Raw genomic sequence first — 16,269 nt, forward strand, 5'->3', positions numbered from 1 at the left:
AGCCTGTACCGACTGCACTGATTGGTTCACATGGCTTGTTGGTAAACTGACCTGCCCCGGATGTTAATCTGAACCAGTTTTGCTAAAACGTAAGGTAACACTATTTTATTTGTATGTTTTCTGCTAAATTAGAAATACATTGTACACTATTTATGCAATTATCGATTGGAATTTATACATCGCGTACGGACCGATTATCCTATTGTTGGTTCTCGGGATAATCATGTTAGCGAAAACAATGCTTTAATCTAGCGAGCTAACGTTAGCCTCATTGCTACTTTTCAAGCTAAGCTATTATGTTACAGCAGATGTAAAGTTAAGCATGTGTACTGTAGTCTTTTAATATATCCGAAGTGCGTCTGCTTATTATGTATCCCAATTTAAGAGAATTTAGCAGAACATTTTTTCTAATGCTAAATAAGAAAGAGGGATATTTGGTAACTACACAACATTGTATATTTTAAACTCAAATTATAATGTCTTTATATTAATGTGTTAAAATAACTCTTAAACAATTTTAACCATGTTATTTTATGCAATTGAATATACTTTTTGTTTAGCCATTTATAAATATTAGCCCACAGGTATACAATACTTTATAATAAAGTACAGTGTCCCTATTACACAGCTTGATTTACACACCATATTAAAGGCCATTATTGTGTATTAGTTCGAAATAATGGAGTAGTTTAAAAGATGCACTGGAATAGTGTCTTATCTATATCAATAAAATGAGTGTTTTCTGTAACTCTTGCTCCAAAATACTTGATTTGGATTCTTGTATAGGACTTTATATGGACTAAAACAACCTCATCTTCAAAGTATATTTTTGACACCGCAAGTAATTCAATTATTCAACTCTCAATCTTCTAGATCTGCTGATTGATCCCTGTTGTCCCCGTCTGCTGAGAACATGTCCGACAGTGATGGCCAGGCACACGAGCCTGCTGGACTGGAGGGTCTGCCACCATTACACAGCATTTCCAAAGGAGAGGTGGTCTCTGTGCAGACATACGGAGCCTTTGTAAGACTGCCAGGCTACAAGAAGGAAGGTGGGCAAAAGTTATTGACTTTTAATACAAACATTTAAAAATCTCAGAAGGGGAAAAGTCACATGTACACAGTTGCATTCACAATTGGAAGAGAACGTGCTGTAAAAAGGTTAAACACCACCAAATACAGAGGAGTGAGTAGCAGACAACAAAAATAAGAATATTAAACCTTTAGGGGAATATTGTAAAGCTTGCAATGGGTGAAAGCAGAACTATAATGAGAAACAAAACTAAGAAACATGATGTGGCAGATACACGATAATAAATCAACACCTGCATCCGCTGCCAGGTAAAACCACTGCATCATGGGACTTTGGCCAGGGCCAAAACCAATGCAGTTAGTAGAAAGAACACAGGAAGCAATAAGCAGCCCTCTTTGCAAAGTGCCTGTCAGTGATTGATGGAGCTGTCTCAGCAATAGTTAGCAAAAGAGGCTGCAAGGCACCTAAGCTACATGTTGCTACTAGATTGGGATTTCAACATTATTTCAAAACTCCTCCTCCGATTGCACTATGGATATTCAGTTCTGCTTTGTTTTGTATAAAACAAAGAGGCTGTAAAGTGTCCTGCAATATGTGGATATGTTACATAGAGCAAGCATTATTGTATAATGTCTTATGTTAGCATAGTGACACAGTGGGAACATGGACTTCTTCAGTAAAGGGTTAGAGTGTTTGCCGTTGGTAAGGGTTGCTAAGAAGTTGAACACATTGATGAATCAAGATGTCATTCATATGTTCTATTTTCACCCTTTACTTAATTTTTTATTATGATTTGCATGGGCACAATTGTCCTTGACCTGCATGTCATACTAAATACCTGCTGTTCGTTTCCACCACTGGAGGGCGATATGAGCAATGTTTACTGTGAAAAATCCATCATCCAAACCATTATTTTGCATTGCACATACAGGCCTGGTACATGTGAGTGAGATGTCAGCATCGAGGGTTGAGAATGCCTCAGAGATTGTCGATATGGGGGAAAAGATTTGGATTAAAGTCATTGGGAGAGAGGTAAGAAGACACACACAGACACACACACCATTCTGTGTCAGTGAAGTGAGCAGAAAGACTGATATCTTGTGCCCCATCTCCCAGATTCAAGGCGACAAGGTGAAGTTGTCCTTCTCAATGAAAGCTGTCAATCAGGGAACAGGACAGGACTTGGACCCAAACAATGTTAACGGAGAGTAAGTGCTCTTGGTTTTATACTATCTGCAAGTTTGTGTCTCAACATGGGTGCACAGACTTGTAACATTGTCTGTTTGTGGTTGCAGCCAAGATCAGAGGCGACGTAGGAAATTCAGAGATCACACAGGCAACAGGATCACACTGGAAGCTGTTCTCAACACAACATGCTCAAAGTGCGGCTGCAAAGGTACTACAGTCATATCACTTTTCTACCGTGATATTTGCTTGAAATCACTTTTAAATGTGCGTAGTATAAAGGAAATCGTTACTCTACAGGTCACTTCACAAAGGACTGTTTCTCCACTCCGGGCTTGCAGTACGCTCTGGTGCCTGAAGAGGACGATGCAGCGTCACGGCAACAACAACCACTGCTGACCCCAGCTGTTGCACCACAGCTAGACTCAGACAAAAAGAAAAAGAAAAAGAAGGTAAAATCATGACAGTTACTGTCTTGCATCACTTCCTTTTTCCCCCCCGAACTTTCCTTTCATTTTGTATTTCTCGGTTGTGAGTCATCTGACACAACAACCCACATGTCTCCGTTTGGCAATGCATGACTGTAAGAGACGGCTTCTTGAGAATTGACAAAAATGTTGTCTCTGTGGGGGCTTTTCTGCTGATATAATGAAAAGTAAATGTTTTATGACTGAGTTTTGAGGAATTGAAACGGTTGCTTATAATCTCTGCATGGTCGATGCTCAAAATCCTTTTGTTGCCACATAATAAGAGGAAAATAAAACGACACCCACCCCTTATCCGACTAAGATGAAGCACCTTAGCTACAGATTATCACATTTACTGAAGAAAACATCTTCGAAATGAGATCTGTGCAAAAATCCTTTGATCAGAGACCTTCAAGGCAAGAACAGATATCAAGTGAATGCAGCAGTACAAACATAATTTGATTGGCCCTAATGCAGAACACGTGTCAATCAGTTGAACCTGTTGGCCAAAAAATAAAGGGAATTGTAGTCATGGGTATGATTGAATAAAAGGCCCTCTATAAAGAAAGGTAAAGGAAGACCCAAAACCCATTGAATATACACAATTGGCAATATGTACAACCAGAGAGAATATACAACAATAGAGATGCATTATGCTTCCGATATAACACAAATCTTATATTCTCCTTGTATTTATATCCTCCAGGAGAAGAAAATGAAGAAGAAGAGGAAGAGGGAGAGGAAGGAGTCAGGGAGCGACAGCAGCAACAGCACCAGTGACGAATGCAAATCCAAGAAGAGACGCCACGAGCACGACAAAGAGGACAAGAAGAAGAAGAAACACAAGAAACACAGATCACACAAACACAGCTGAGACAGCCGCACATACATACGCAACATACATATCTTTAGTCACACACACTGCAGCTATCACACAGACGCAGAAGAGGAAGTGGTTGGCATCAGAATGCCAGATATGTATCTTTTTTTTTTTTTTTTTAAATCCCTCCACTTACAGCTCAATATAGATATATTCGACCATATAGGTTAACCCATCTTATTTAAAGCTTGCAGACTTCCTATCAAATTTCCAAACTAATTATGTCCAGAGGGTAAAGGGTTGCAAAATCACGAGCCCCGCTTGTCCTAAAGTAACCTCTGGCTCCCACTCAGAGGGAGGAGTGTACTCATACTGTATGTAACAGGATAAGTGAAACCAATATGGCTGCAAGCGGCTTCCCGCATGGAATCTAGATATTGTTTTACATCAGACTTAGATTTAAAATCCTTAAAGTAACCCCCTCAGAGAAATCCACACACAAACAGGAAGTAGTACAGACAAACAGGACGTGTAATACCGCACATGTGAGCGTGACAGGATCTTCAGGTTGTGATGATATCCTGGAGCTGTATTCATTCATTGACCATTAGCATACGTGTGTCTTTGTATAGCTTTGCCTCCAGGGGATGCTTTCAACACTCACAGCCGTTTTCCTGCATGTCAACTGTTAACTCCATTAAAGTTGTTTTTATTTGTAAACAGAATTAATGCCTATTGAAGTCTTTGTTCTCTGCCCTTGAACTCATAATGTTGCTGTTTTTAAGTAAGCCCATGTGGGACCAAAACACACACACGCACGCAAACATGATAATTGAAGTTGTGTCTGTTCCACCCTGGGGTCAAATACTGTCAGGTCATGACTGAGCTGATGGTTTGACACTTGTCCAACAAGGTCAAAGGCACAAAGTTGACATGGCAGTGTTTGTTTTTCTTTCAAAAGATAACCCCCTGTCAGTGAAAGACAAGATAAGGCGATGTTAAAGGTGGGGTAGGTAAGTTTGAGAAACCGGCTCGAGATCGCTAGAATTTGAAAATACACAACCGGAGAAAATCTGCCACTTCCTTACAGAGCCCCTCCTCCAACACACACGAACGCGCACATGACCAATGAGGGCACGAGATAAGTTTGTGCACAGATGGAAGGCTGACAGGCAGGTAGGCCATCCAGGTATTTTAGCCGGGCCGGCTAAAATGATTGGTCGTGCTTTTTACAGTATTACGGCTTCCACAGATGACATTTTTTTATGGATTTTTTGTCAAAGCACTTAAGATATTCATTGCTATCGGGATGTTAAGAGCATTCCATGGAATATAACAAGTGTATCTCGAGCCGGTTTCTCAAACTTACCTACCCCACCTCTTTTGACCTTGTCTCAAAAATCCCTCTTGGAGGATTGTGGAGAAAAGATTGTTTCCAGCTGCAGTGATTTGACACAACTCCAGTTCATTCTTCAGTCTAAAAACTTCTCCTTTCTGCCAAACAGATGTACAAATTGAATGTAATGTGGCCAGTCACCAGAATTGTATTGCACATAATTACATGATAAATGTAAACCAACACAAGACTTTAGAAATAAGAAACTACTTTGCATATTTGTTTAACTTGTATTACAATGTTTGATTTGACCTGGGGGACACTTGGGTAAGAGGAACATTGAAATAGTTTTGTTTTGGGGTGAACTTTTCCCTTTTAGCAGGGTAAAGAGGTTGAGGCAGAAAGGGACATGGATCACCCTGCAACCTTTCAACCTTCTGCTAGCTGGCAGTCAGTCGCTAACTCATGACATCAATGTACTGAGGGAGGGAATGAGCCGAATTTAGAAAGCACACACACTCACACACCTAGAGTACAAGCACAGGACTCAACACTGTCCTTGCCCCTAGTGCCAGTGAAGGACATTTGGTGTATATGTAATTTTGGGGTCACTTTTAAAATAGTTGGATTTGATGTGAAATGTGCCCAGATTCAACTGCATATAGAGTAATCACAGCCTTGTGCCAACACCAGTGAATGAAAAACTTAAACTAGTTAATATATTTACCAAAATGTTGGGGGTAATATTTTTTGATCCAAGGTTTCTGATAAGTCTTGGCCCCCTCTTCATTTCTGACACTGCTTGATGCAAGATTTAACAACTTTCCCCTTACGTAGTCAGGGAGAGGACAAGATACTCTCTCACACACACACACACACAGGAGCTGCTGGGGAGCTATAATTAACTGAGTCCCTGTAAAAAAAGCTTTGATGGAAACTCTGGTCACATTCTGTAGATATACTTGTACAGTTGTGTTGCCCTACAGATTTTTTTACAGTCACATTAGACTTCAGACTGAACACTCAAGTTCAGCACTGAATTACGACAGTGCCTAATCCTTTTCTGTTATCATCTATTGATCTCAACTGTAGTCAGTAGATTTACTTAACTTTTCTGTAATGCCATGTGCAAACACTAAACACCTCAAACACAACCAGGAGCCGTTTGATTGTTTTAACAGTTTTTCCAACAGTGTAGACACTTTATTTGTTGTTCACCTTGCAATAGACAACCGTTGAAATTCAAACACTTAACCAAGTTTATCATAGGCACCATACAGAAAACATTTTCTAAAAAAAATTATCATCCAAAACTGGATCTTTAGAGAGCAAAACAACAAATCATCAGAAATTATTCAGTGTTTCTTGCAGTATAGGGACCACAGTATAAAGACAATGATAGGGAAAGAAGGGATGTTACAGTCAGCAGTGATGTTAATACTGAGCACAGTGTGAGGGGAATCTGCGGCAGCCATACAAGGTTTTATTGTTCTGGGTTGGAGTTTTGGGGTCGCAGGGGCTTTAGCTGTGGCAAGAAGATGCTGGAGGGATGTTTCAGTGCTGGGATTTACTCTGCCTTAACGTAGCGACGTATGGATTCAACATCATCCATTTTTAGTGTCTGTGATGGAGAGAAAAAGACGGTTTGAATACAACAAACACACACATTTTATTTATTTTTTTATTGTATGCATTTGGTGTGACCACTGACCAGTGTGAGGCTGTTGCCGTTGACTTCCCTGACCAGGCTGGTCTCTTTGCCGTCCCACTTCTGGGTGTGCACCAACTTCCCACCATCAACTGTTACAAAGGACTACAGCAAACAGGAACAAGGAGAAGGGAGATTATTACATGTAGATACAAGATAATGGCCCGTTTAATGTAAAAAAAGCATTTAAATAGAATTTTGAAGTCTTTGCTTAGCTGAGGGTTATATTTCATGATGCTATTTAATATTTATATTTCAGTAATTATCAGAAACAAGCACTTTACTTTTTAGTCAACTACATTTATTGGACAGCCTACCTTGCAGATTTCACATTTGTATAGGTACAACTATATGACTAGCTATAACAGAGGATAAATGTGACTTACTACTGTGATATCTATCAAAAGTAGTTTATAATCCATATATATTTGTAATATAATGTTGGCTAACATAACCAACATAAGTTCATTGGGGTTTTTTACGTCTTGTAAAAGCAAGAATGTATGATTTATTTCTCTCTAAATGTAAATAGTGTCACTCTCGAGTCAGTAATAATGTGCCAATAATTTATTAATAATCCAACACTCAAATGGGGTATACACTTTCACTTTTGATACTTAAATACTGGTTATTGTTGCCTCTGCCCTGCCTCATTTTGGGAATTAAAGTTCTGGCAGATTATAAAAAAGATGTGATTTACAATGAGCCACAAATAAGGATTTCTCTAGTCCTTTCTTATATGAAGCATTCTAATGACTGATTATCCTTGTCATATATTTATGGATACAGTATTTTATTAACATATATGGGTTTCATAGAGTCACTTAATGACTCTTTTTAGAAGGTTACACATTGATAAAGTAGGTTTCGCTCTTGATTTGCTGATGTGCCTTTGACCTCTCACCTTGACTTTCCTGTCATCAGCGGTGGTCTCATCGAACTCCTCATCCAGCTTGAAGGAGAGCTCTGTGTTCTTGATGGCGCTCTGCGTCTTCAACGTCACCTTGTCTCCCTCCACTGAGATGATGGTGGTGGGCTTGGTCACGTTCCCGACCTGGCGTGTAGCGAAGCCAACACCTGTAGAAAACAAAGACACATGGGTAAATGAAATATTCTGGGGAAGGATATTAAGGATAGTGTAGCTTTGATGCGCAGAAAAGAATAAACAAAGCCAAGCACCGATCAAATAAACGGGCAACGCCTTGCCTCACCTGCCAATGAGCTGGTTAAACGCCAACAAAAGCACTGTACTGTGCTACAATTAGCAGGAAACCAAACGTCTTTTGTAATAAAGTAAAGTACATGACCACTAGATCAGAGTGAAGTCATCATACTACAATTGTATTTGTTTTTTAAATACGTCTTTTGGTTTTATGTGTTTGTTTTATTTTTTGAAAGTATGAATACAAATTATAATAGTTGATAATAATTTTAAAAAAGCAGTAGCCATGTATGTGTCCTTTGGCTCTCCTTCACGCTCTAATCTCTGTTTGTCTTCTGTCCAACCTTGCAGCACGTTCTTCAAACAGTCATGGTCCCACTGACCTGTCTGGGCATGCATTTGTGCAAATCATTACTCCTGTTTCTTTTAGGGTGCGTGTGTGTGCGATAGATCAAGAGAGCATTCGATTGAATAATAGTGACTCACACATTTAATAGAAGAGAAAATCAGGTCTCTTTTTTTAGCTGACGATCCAGTTTATCTCTAAGAGCTGAAACAGCTTCTTTCCCAGGTGTGTGTGTCATCACTCAGGAGGATTAGGATGAAAGGTTGAAGGGTTTCTGTGTTGAGTAGAGCAGACAGGTCGTCGCTCATATGGCTCTGAGGTCAGCGGGCATGAATCTCTCACTCGCAAAGTCAAACAGTGCGGTGTCATTCTTCATGGTAGTAAAATTCAGAGCACCTGCCCCCATCACACACACATGCCAAACTATGCGTGAGATATTTGGGTCCCCAAGTTATCCTTACATACAATGTCGTCCCATTAGCTCCTGAGCATTGGGACCACCTTAATATTCAACTCCTCCCATGGCCTGACACAATGAACGGCTTTCAGCGAAGGTCACCCACATTATGCTCAAGTGTGTGAATGCCAGCTTGTTGCCATTCAGCGTTTCTCACAGTGGGGGTTGGTGAGGGGGGTTCTCCACTAAAGGAAGGCCCCTCCCTTATTCAAGCTGCACCATGTGGTCAACCACTCTTCCTCTTATCCCTCCCCCTCTGGTTCCCATCCTCTCCTGTTTCTTTCTCTCTTCTCTGTTCAAAGATTCAAAGGATTTATTGTCAAATGCACAGTAGCTACAGTGTAGTTACGGCAATGAAAATCTGAAGTCCCTTGCTCCTCTAACAATGCCACATAAATGTAAGACATAACCAGTAAAAAATGTAATTAAAACAGTAAAAATAGTGCAAGAAGAAACAGAGTTGAAATCAAGATTATGTTGTAACACCAATGTGGAAGTAATAAGATAAGATAGAACTAAGGAGTAGTAAACCATATACAAGTCAACTATGATTCAATATGCCAGAAAATGATGTAGGTGACCAAGTGAATGCAGGAGTCTATATACATATGAATAGAATTAGATAAATATGGACACCTAGTTTTTTTGTCTCCATTCTCAATCTTGGTTCCACCCTTGTTTAGCCCTTCTCCTTTTATCTTCCATATCCATGGCTGTTTAAACAGGTTTACCACAAAACACTCCTTATTATCGTAGCTCATTTTTACATGTGCTCGCATGCAGCACTGACTGGCAGCCGTGCATCCTCCCTCGGCTGCCCATCACACATGCGCAAACACACCCTAAACACATGCTTACCCAGCTTCTTCATGTACTCATCAAACTTCTCACTATCCTTCAGGTTCCAGGTGCCAACGAAAACATCGACCATGTTTGCAGCGGAGTGGAGAGATAGAGAGACTGTGTGAGGGTGTGAGAGGCAAAGCGAGGAGGGAGAGACAGACTGTGGAGAGGGTAAGAGGCACCGGGAGTATAGTCAGCACCACGCTCTGCGCTGCAATCCTACTGGCTGGTTTACCCCGGCTGTTCGTGACGTCATCAGGCTGTGCAGAAGGGAGGAGGGAGGGAGACGGAGACAAAAGAGAGAGAGAGGCCCAATCCCAAACCACGCCCTACCCCTACAATACCCCTTCGTGACGGAGTGAACTCCGTGGAGTGACACCCGCAGCTCAACGAGGCTCCCTCCTGTCAGATGGAGGGAGTAAATACAGCGGCAAGCTTTGGGACAAACTCCCCTCTCTCCGGCAGAAACAGGAAATTCCGTAACTGTATGTAACAACGGTTTCAAATCAGCATCTCTTGGACAAAAAATAAAATTAATAACTAAAATAAAACTCCAAACATCTTTAATTGTGTTATAATGCTCTTTTAGTTTTAAACCTGATGTTTATAAGCTTCTTCATTTTTGCAACAGTCTGTAAATATACACAACTTTATAATAAAATGCACACATTTACCTTTTCTAGACTAAACACAGGTATGATCCTAAGTAGTTATGAGGTTGTTAACATCACAATTTATCAGTGGATGTTTGCTGGAACTACTTGCACACAGCGTTGAGTCCGGTCAGGTAGAGACCGGTCTCCAGTCAGCACCGATGCAGACTCGCTGTTTGAGGGCTTGATATCCCACACTCGTTGGTTTGGAAGAGCACTTAATGTGGCGGACCCTCTGCACGAACGCGCAAACGGAGGGGTAGGGTGTAGGGGGCGGTTTGGGATTGGGCCAGAGAGAGGAGCAGGGAGTGCAAAGCAAAATTGAAGATCTACAAGTAATTTTTACCTTGGAAAAAATACCAATACCAATTGTACATCTGCTTCAAGTAAAAGTCCCGCATTTAAAATCTTGCTTAAGTAAAAGTACACAAGTAATGTCATCACTAACTTGACCATCACTTACTTTATTGATCCCAATTTGGGATTTTTTTCTCCGTTACAGCAAGATGTAAACAAGGCATTGCACATTATGTGAAAATTAAAAAGACTAGAAAATAAACCAAGATAAACATACAATGGAAAAATCTCCAAATACAAAATAACAATAGAACTATAAAGTAAAATATACTCATATTGACAGTGAAAATTACATATCTGTAGATATTGACAGTGAAAGGTACTATATATCTATAGTACCAAAAGAGAAAATAATGTGTTATTAGTAATGGCCTATTTCATAATAATATATATACACTATATTATGATTATTGATGCCTTAAATCACAGTTTGTAAAAGTGGAGCACATATATATTACTTTGCTGCTCGACATCTCAATGTTTATTTTTATATTCTGAAAGGTTACCGGTAACTAAAGCTTTTCCTAAATGTAGTCGAGCAGAAGTAAAACGTATAAAATTACTTTAAAAGTACTTAGAAGTACTAAAATTGTACATAAGTATAATAAGTGTACTTCACAGCACTCCACCACTGGCAACATGTTAGTTCGTTAGTGAGAGTGTCATATTTGTTTTTGCAAAAATAGCTGACACGTAAAACAAGTATATTTAACTGAGAATTAGAGTATCTTATGTTTTGGCTGTATTCAGTTATTAGTGTTATAAGTGGTATTGTGTACAGGAAGGCTAGCCATAGCGTCATTTTGGCGATTAAGTATTAATTCTCAGGCTCCTCCAACAATGCAACATAAAATGTATTTAACGTAAAAATAACTAAGTCATAACTTAGTGCAATAGACTCCATCTCCATCATCTTAAACTTTAAACGTGTGATACTTGTTCTTACAACAATGTCTACCATGCAAAACAAGTATATTTGAATGAGAGTTGGAATGTTTTAGGTTTCGTTTGCATTCATTTGTTAGTAGTCTATATGTGGAAAGGAATGTATTCCCCTACATTCTCAATGTTAACGCATACAATGTAAGACTTGTTAAAGGAATGCCATTGGCAATGCTGTACTCATTCATGACCATGCTAACAAAGGGAATTTAAATGTTTTAAAGGGCCCATGTCATGGCCATTTCCACTGATCATAATTCCATTGTTGAGGTCTACTAGAATAGATTTATATTGTGCAATTTTCCAAACTCACATTGGTTTCTCATACAGCATCTCTGTAAACTACGTGTATTCACTGAATTTCACTCTCTGCCTTTAACGGCTCGGAGCTCCAATAGCTCCAGCCCCCACCCTCCCTGTGAGCACAGTGTGCTCTGATTGGTCGGGACGTTGTGAATCGCGCTGAGCTCCGTGGAGGTGTGGTTTCCTTGTTAGCGATACACAGCGAAACACAGCCAAACTCATCCTGAGCACACACAAAGTCACAGCCGAAGTAAAAACAATAAGTGTGACTTGATATTGAGTAAGAAAAAGGTTGATAAACGCTGTGAGAATGGGTCTGCAGAGAGAATTTCGCCACGATCCCAACTGTTATCAGCCTGCAGCCAGGGAGGAGAAATCAGCAGAGCTGCCTGCACTGAGTGTGTGTGTGAGGAAGTCCGTGGATTGGTCAATTTGGACCAATCAGCGGGGGCTTAACGTAACGGCTCCACGGATTGGTCCATTTGGTTCCGGGTACCGCATGACCGTATCGCGTCATAGCTTTGGGCGTGGCTACTGGGTATCCAGACGTCACGATGCCCAGGAAGAACATGAGAAATCTCCAACGAGGCGTTTTGGGGAGGTCTTTTCTGTGTTAGAGTTTTACTCCCTACAGGGTGTACTTTGAGGGTTTTTGACTCTGCAGACCGTTGACATGCATAAAAACCTTCATAACACACAAGGGGACGGGTAATAACCGGAAAAGCATGACATGCGACCTTTAACACTTGATTAATAGAGAGAAGGATAGCAACAGTAAATACACCAAAGCTGAAAGGAATAAAGGCAGAGTCAAGAGAGGGGGAGGAAGAACAATCCCCCACTGTCAGAGAGACGAGAAGAAAAACAGATTGAGTCTGGGGGGAGGGAGGGGGCTAGTGATTGATTTTTTTAAAAAGGGGTGGGGGGGTTGAGGTTTGTAACGTATGTTAAGTTAGTCCTCTCTGCCCCCTCTACATGCTTCACTACGTTTCTCCTCTGTGACCCTTCTTCCTCTGGTTTTCCACTTGCTTTTGTTATTGTTTGACTTCTAATGACCTCCGTCTAGCCTGCCTGAGCACAGAGGGGGGTGTGTGTGTGTGTGTGTGTGTGTGTGTGTTTACACGTGACGGAAGATAGAGCTGGAGTCATGAGTGTCAAAAAAATAAGGGTGTAATGTTTATGTAGCATAACAGCATTTTTATAATTCCTGACAATAACTAATAATGGTATTGAACTTAATGGAACTTTTGTATATACAAATAACACTTTTCTGATTTGTGTTGTTAGGAAGGAAAGGCCATAAACCATGAAGCTACATCTTGCAGTTGAAAGGCTTAAAAGAGGGATAAACAGCTTGTCGGATCAGTCAAAGGTTACAACAAAACTTAAGCTCGATAACTAACATATGACATCTCTGTTATAGGTTGCAACCAGTGGCGTCCACTGGCCTGGGCATCCGGGGCTTATCCGGGTATTATCAAAATATAGTTAAAGTACCAAAAGTAAAAGTATTCATTCTGCAGATTGGTCCATTTCAGAATAATATATATGATAAGTTTTATAATTATTGATCATTAAAGTGTTATCAAAGCTGGTAAAGGTGCAGCTAGTTTTAATGACTTTGTATACTGCAGGGTAGCTTGTGAATTTACTCCAGGTGGAACTAAAGTCTGATTTAACACTTGAGTATATTTCACATCATTAATCCAGATCTGTAAAGTAACTAAAGGTATTCAATACATGTAGTGGAGTAAAAGTACACCATTTACCTCTGAACTGTAGTGGAGTAGAAGTACAAAGTAGCATCAAAGTCAAGTAAAGTACAAATATCTCAAAATTGTACTGAAGTACAGTACTTGAATAAGTGTACTTAGTAACTTCCCACATCTGAAATCAGATATGACTTCAAGTCATGTGATAATTTCTTAGTATTTGATCCTTCAACTTGGCCTCAGGAAATGCAAGGACTTCACAGTTTTGGCAACAAGTTTTGGAGAAAGCAAATCGGAGGCTTAAAAAGAGAAAGGGAGGTGCATCTTCATCATCTAGCATGCAAGAAGTGTAAATAGAGGACAGTGAAGGAGACACTGAGGAGGACCACGCTTCGTGTGGGTTGAGTACCATACGCTGTCTCCTGGTACTCATCTGAGTAACTCACTAAAAAAGTTATGCACCCCTGAATATAATACATTAACCGTGCTTTACCTAAACCTCATCATGACACTAGAGAGGACGGCAGGATTGTAATTTCCCGTGTTCATTGAATGCAATTATTATGTAAAAGACTATTTCCAAGGCACACCTTCATATGATCATTATAGTTATAAAAATAAAAAAGAGAATAAATGAAAAACAGTTATGAAATACTATATGACAGTAAAACAAGAATACAGTTTAAAAGGAGAGTGATTTGTAAAATATCCATAAAGAAAAAGAAAATCAGTTTTCAGTTCTGTGTCATATGGGTGTTGAGAGATGTATCCATAGATCTCTTAATGTTGCTCTGAAAGTGCACCAGGTTGATGCATTTAACTTCAATATTAAAAAAAAAATCTTCCCGGGGGAGCATGCCCCCGGACCCCCCTAGGATGTTGGGTCCACTCCCCACTTATAAAAATAGCACTTTACCCCTGCTTACACCTATATGCCGCGAGCTGATTATCGAGCCTTCATTGTAACAGTCGCGGGTGTACTGTGTATGTGCGTGTGGGGAGTGTTGCAGTAGAAAATTCCACTGTAGCGCCCGGTACCTTAATGGAAAACCCTACATGTTTGAGCACCCTGTGTGAAAGGTCAAGCCACCCCACAGCACCCCCAAAAGAAAATCTCTGGCGCCACCACTGTGGGCTAAGCCCCTAATGTTTCCAGGTCCAGGAAACGCCCCTGGTTGCAACCAAAATATGAAACTTAACGAGTTGAAATGTTATAAAGAGCATATTTAACTAAACATGAATACACCTAAAACAAACGTTGAGAGTCAGTTACTGGGGTATGGGTGTGTGAAAATATGCAACAGACGAACCAGCAGCTGTGTCCCAAAGAACAGTGAGCTGAACTGAGGGCCGGTGTTGGGCTTTTTATCCAAACCGACCTGGATCACCTGAAAGACAAACAAATAGCCAGCGAGGAAAGAACACAGATAGAGTCCCCTAGTGGAGTGGAGGGGGTTGTTACAATTTAATTAGATTCATTTAAAACTCAAGTTCTAAAATGTCTTGTCGTTTACGGTATTAGGTATGTTTTCATGGCCAGGCCCAGTGACGTTCCAGTCCTTGAATTAATGATCAAACAAAGCAAATACGTTTAGTTCCCAAAATGTCAAATTGTTCTTTTAAAACCAATACCAAAGTCATAATGCCAAGTGCCCCTCAAAGATGCAAATAAAGATGTGACATTTGCACACAGCAGCATTGATCAACAGTACAAACAGCTACTTATCATCTGATGAAATTCCCCCATCTGCAGATGGTCTGATGATCTCTGGAAGTTGTGTAATAACACACACACACATTAACACACACACACATTAACACACACACACATTAACACACACACACACACACACACACACACACAGCAGGGATTGAGGGGTAAAGTCAATATCTATTGCTGTCATCACATCACACGATGTTCCACACCCTGTCCCACTGCCCTTTTCTCCAGTTACCGCCCTTCTCTCTTTTCCAATGATGTACTGTGTCTAAACGGGCACATGTGTCTGTGACAAATCAGTAAAGCGCAAGGGTATGACATTTGCCTCTAACAGGTGTGTCTGTATGCGTGAGAGAGAGAGAGAGGAGGTGAAAGGTTGAAATCGTTCTGCTCTGGCCTAAAATACGTCCACATGCTGTCTATGGGTTGAGTTTTCCATGTGTGTGTCTGATGTGTAATCCTGAGATAGTGTTCTGGGATGCCACTAAGGCCATAACTCACATTGACTTGGATTTTTTTACAGCAGTTACATGCAAGACATTCCCTACTTCATAACGGCTTCTAACATGTGCAAAGCTTAAGCTGCAGGGAAATGTGCACTCATACACTAAATAAGTGCAAATGAATGAACATAAATGGCCACATGTATTAGCAGCGCGTCTATTTGTTTTTTGCAGAATCTTAGCTTCTATTGAGATGAACTTGTCTGATCTTGTGTACATAACACAATCAATCTTTCAGGCCAGACTGCTGCTGAGGTTGATGACCCAAGACAAGATAACAACCCCTATACTGTCCAGGCACCCTGCACTGCTTGTGTTTGGCATTACACACACTGCATGCATTTGTGAGCGTATCAAAGCATGCGTGTCTAAATACATTGAGCTGACATGTGCAGAAAGCTGGAAGCGTGGGATAAAATGCTTGAACAAATTAAGGAGGAGTGGGAGTGTCATACCGAGAAATATTGATTCTTCTTCCAGCGTTCATGCAGCTGTCCTGTGCATGACTGTGTGTATAATACAGTTAAATAAACATCTGGACATGTCACTCCCTGCTCTAACACACAACTGTTTGTTGAGTAATTCATTCTGCGGCCGCTCCTTTGAATATTTCTCGCTACGCTCATCTGAATACTTTCTCACTGCCTTGTTCAAATGGAGCCCGAGTGCCAAGATAGAAAGTTAATTACATGAATGGAGGGGTGAAAGCTTCAGCGTCAGGT

At 40.4% G+C, this 16,269-nt stretch overlaps 2 protein-coding genes across 3 annotated transcripts; one reads left to right on the forward strand and one right to left on the reverse strand.

Moving 5' to 3' along the window:
• The first annotated feature begins 33 nt into the window (after positions 1-33).
• Positions 34-4,230, forward strand: zcchc17 (zinc finger, CCHC domain containing 17). Of its 2 annotated transcripts, none has more exons than XM_034125190.1 (7): positions 34-89; positions 874-1,052; positions 1,965-2,065; positions 2,150-2,241; positions 2,329-2,429; positions 2,519-2,670; positions 3,392-4,230. In XM_034125190.1, the coding sequence occupies exons 2-7, from the start codon at positions 914-916 to the stop codon at positions 3,557-3,559; spliced, it is 753 nt and encodes a 250-aa protein (XP_033981081.1). In that variant the 5' UTR covers positions 34-89; positions 874-913; the 3' UTR covers positions 3,560-4,230. The 2 variants fall into 2 exon arrangements, with proteins under 2 accessions (XP_033981081.1, XP_033981082.1); XM_034125191.1 differs by having other exon boundaries at positions 63-94.
• Positions 4,231-6,005: 1,775 nt separating this feature from the next.
• On the reverse strand, positions 6,006-9,585 carry fabp3 (fatty acid binding protein 3, muscle and heart). The gene is made up of 4 exons (XM_034125299.1): positions 9,373-9,585; positions 7,454-7,626; positions 6,553-6,654; positions 6,006-6,462 (listed from the first exon to the last, which is right to left on the reverse strand). Exons 1-4 carry the CDS (start codon positions 9,443-9,445, stop codon positions 6,409-6,411), a joined length of 402 nt encoding a protein of 133 aa, XP_033981190.1. The 5' UTR covers positions 9,446-9,585; the 3' UTR covers positions 6,006-6,408.
• Positions 9,586-16,269: the final 6,684 nt, after the last annotated feature.

Source organism: Trematomus bernacchii, unplaced genomic scaffold (genome assembly GCF_902827165.1).
Source record: "Trematomus bernacchii unplaced genomic scaffold, fTreBer1.1, whole genome shotgun sequence".
Classification (NCBI taxonomy): domain Eukaryota; kingdom Metazoa; phylum Chordata; class Actinopteri; order Perciformes; family Nototheniidae; genus Trematomus; species Trematomus bernacchii.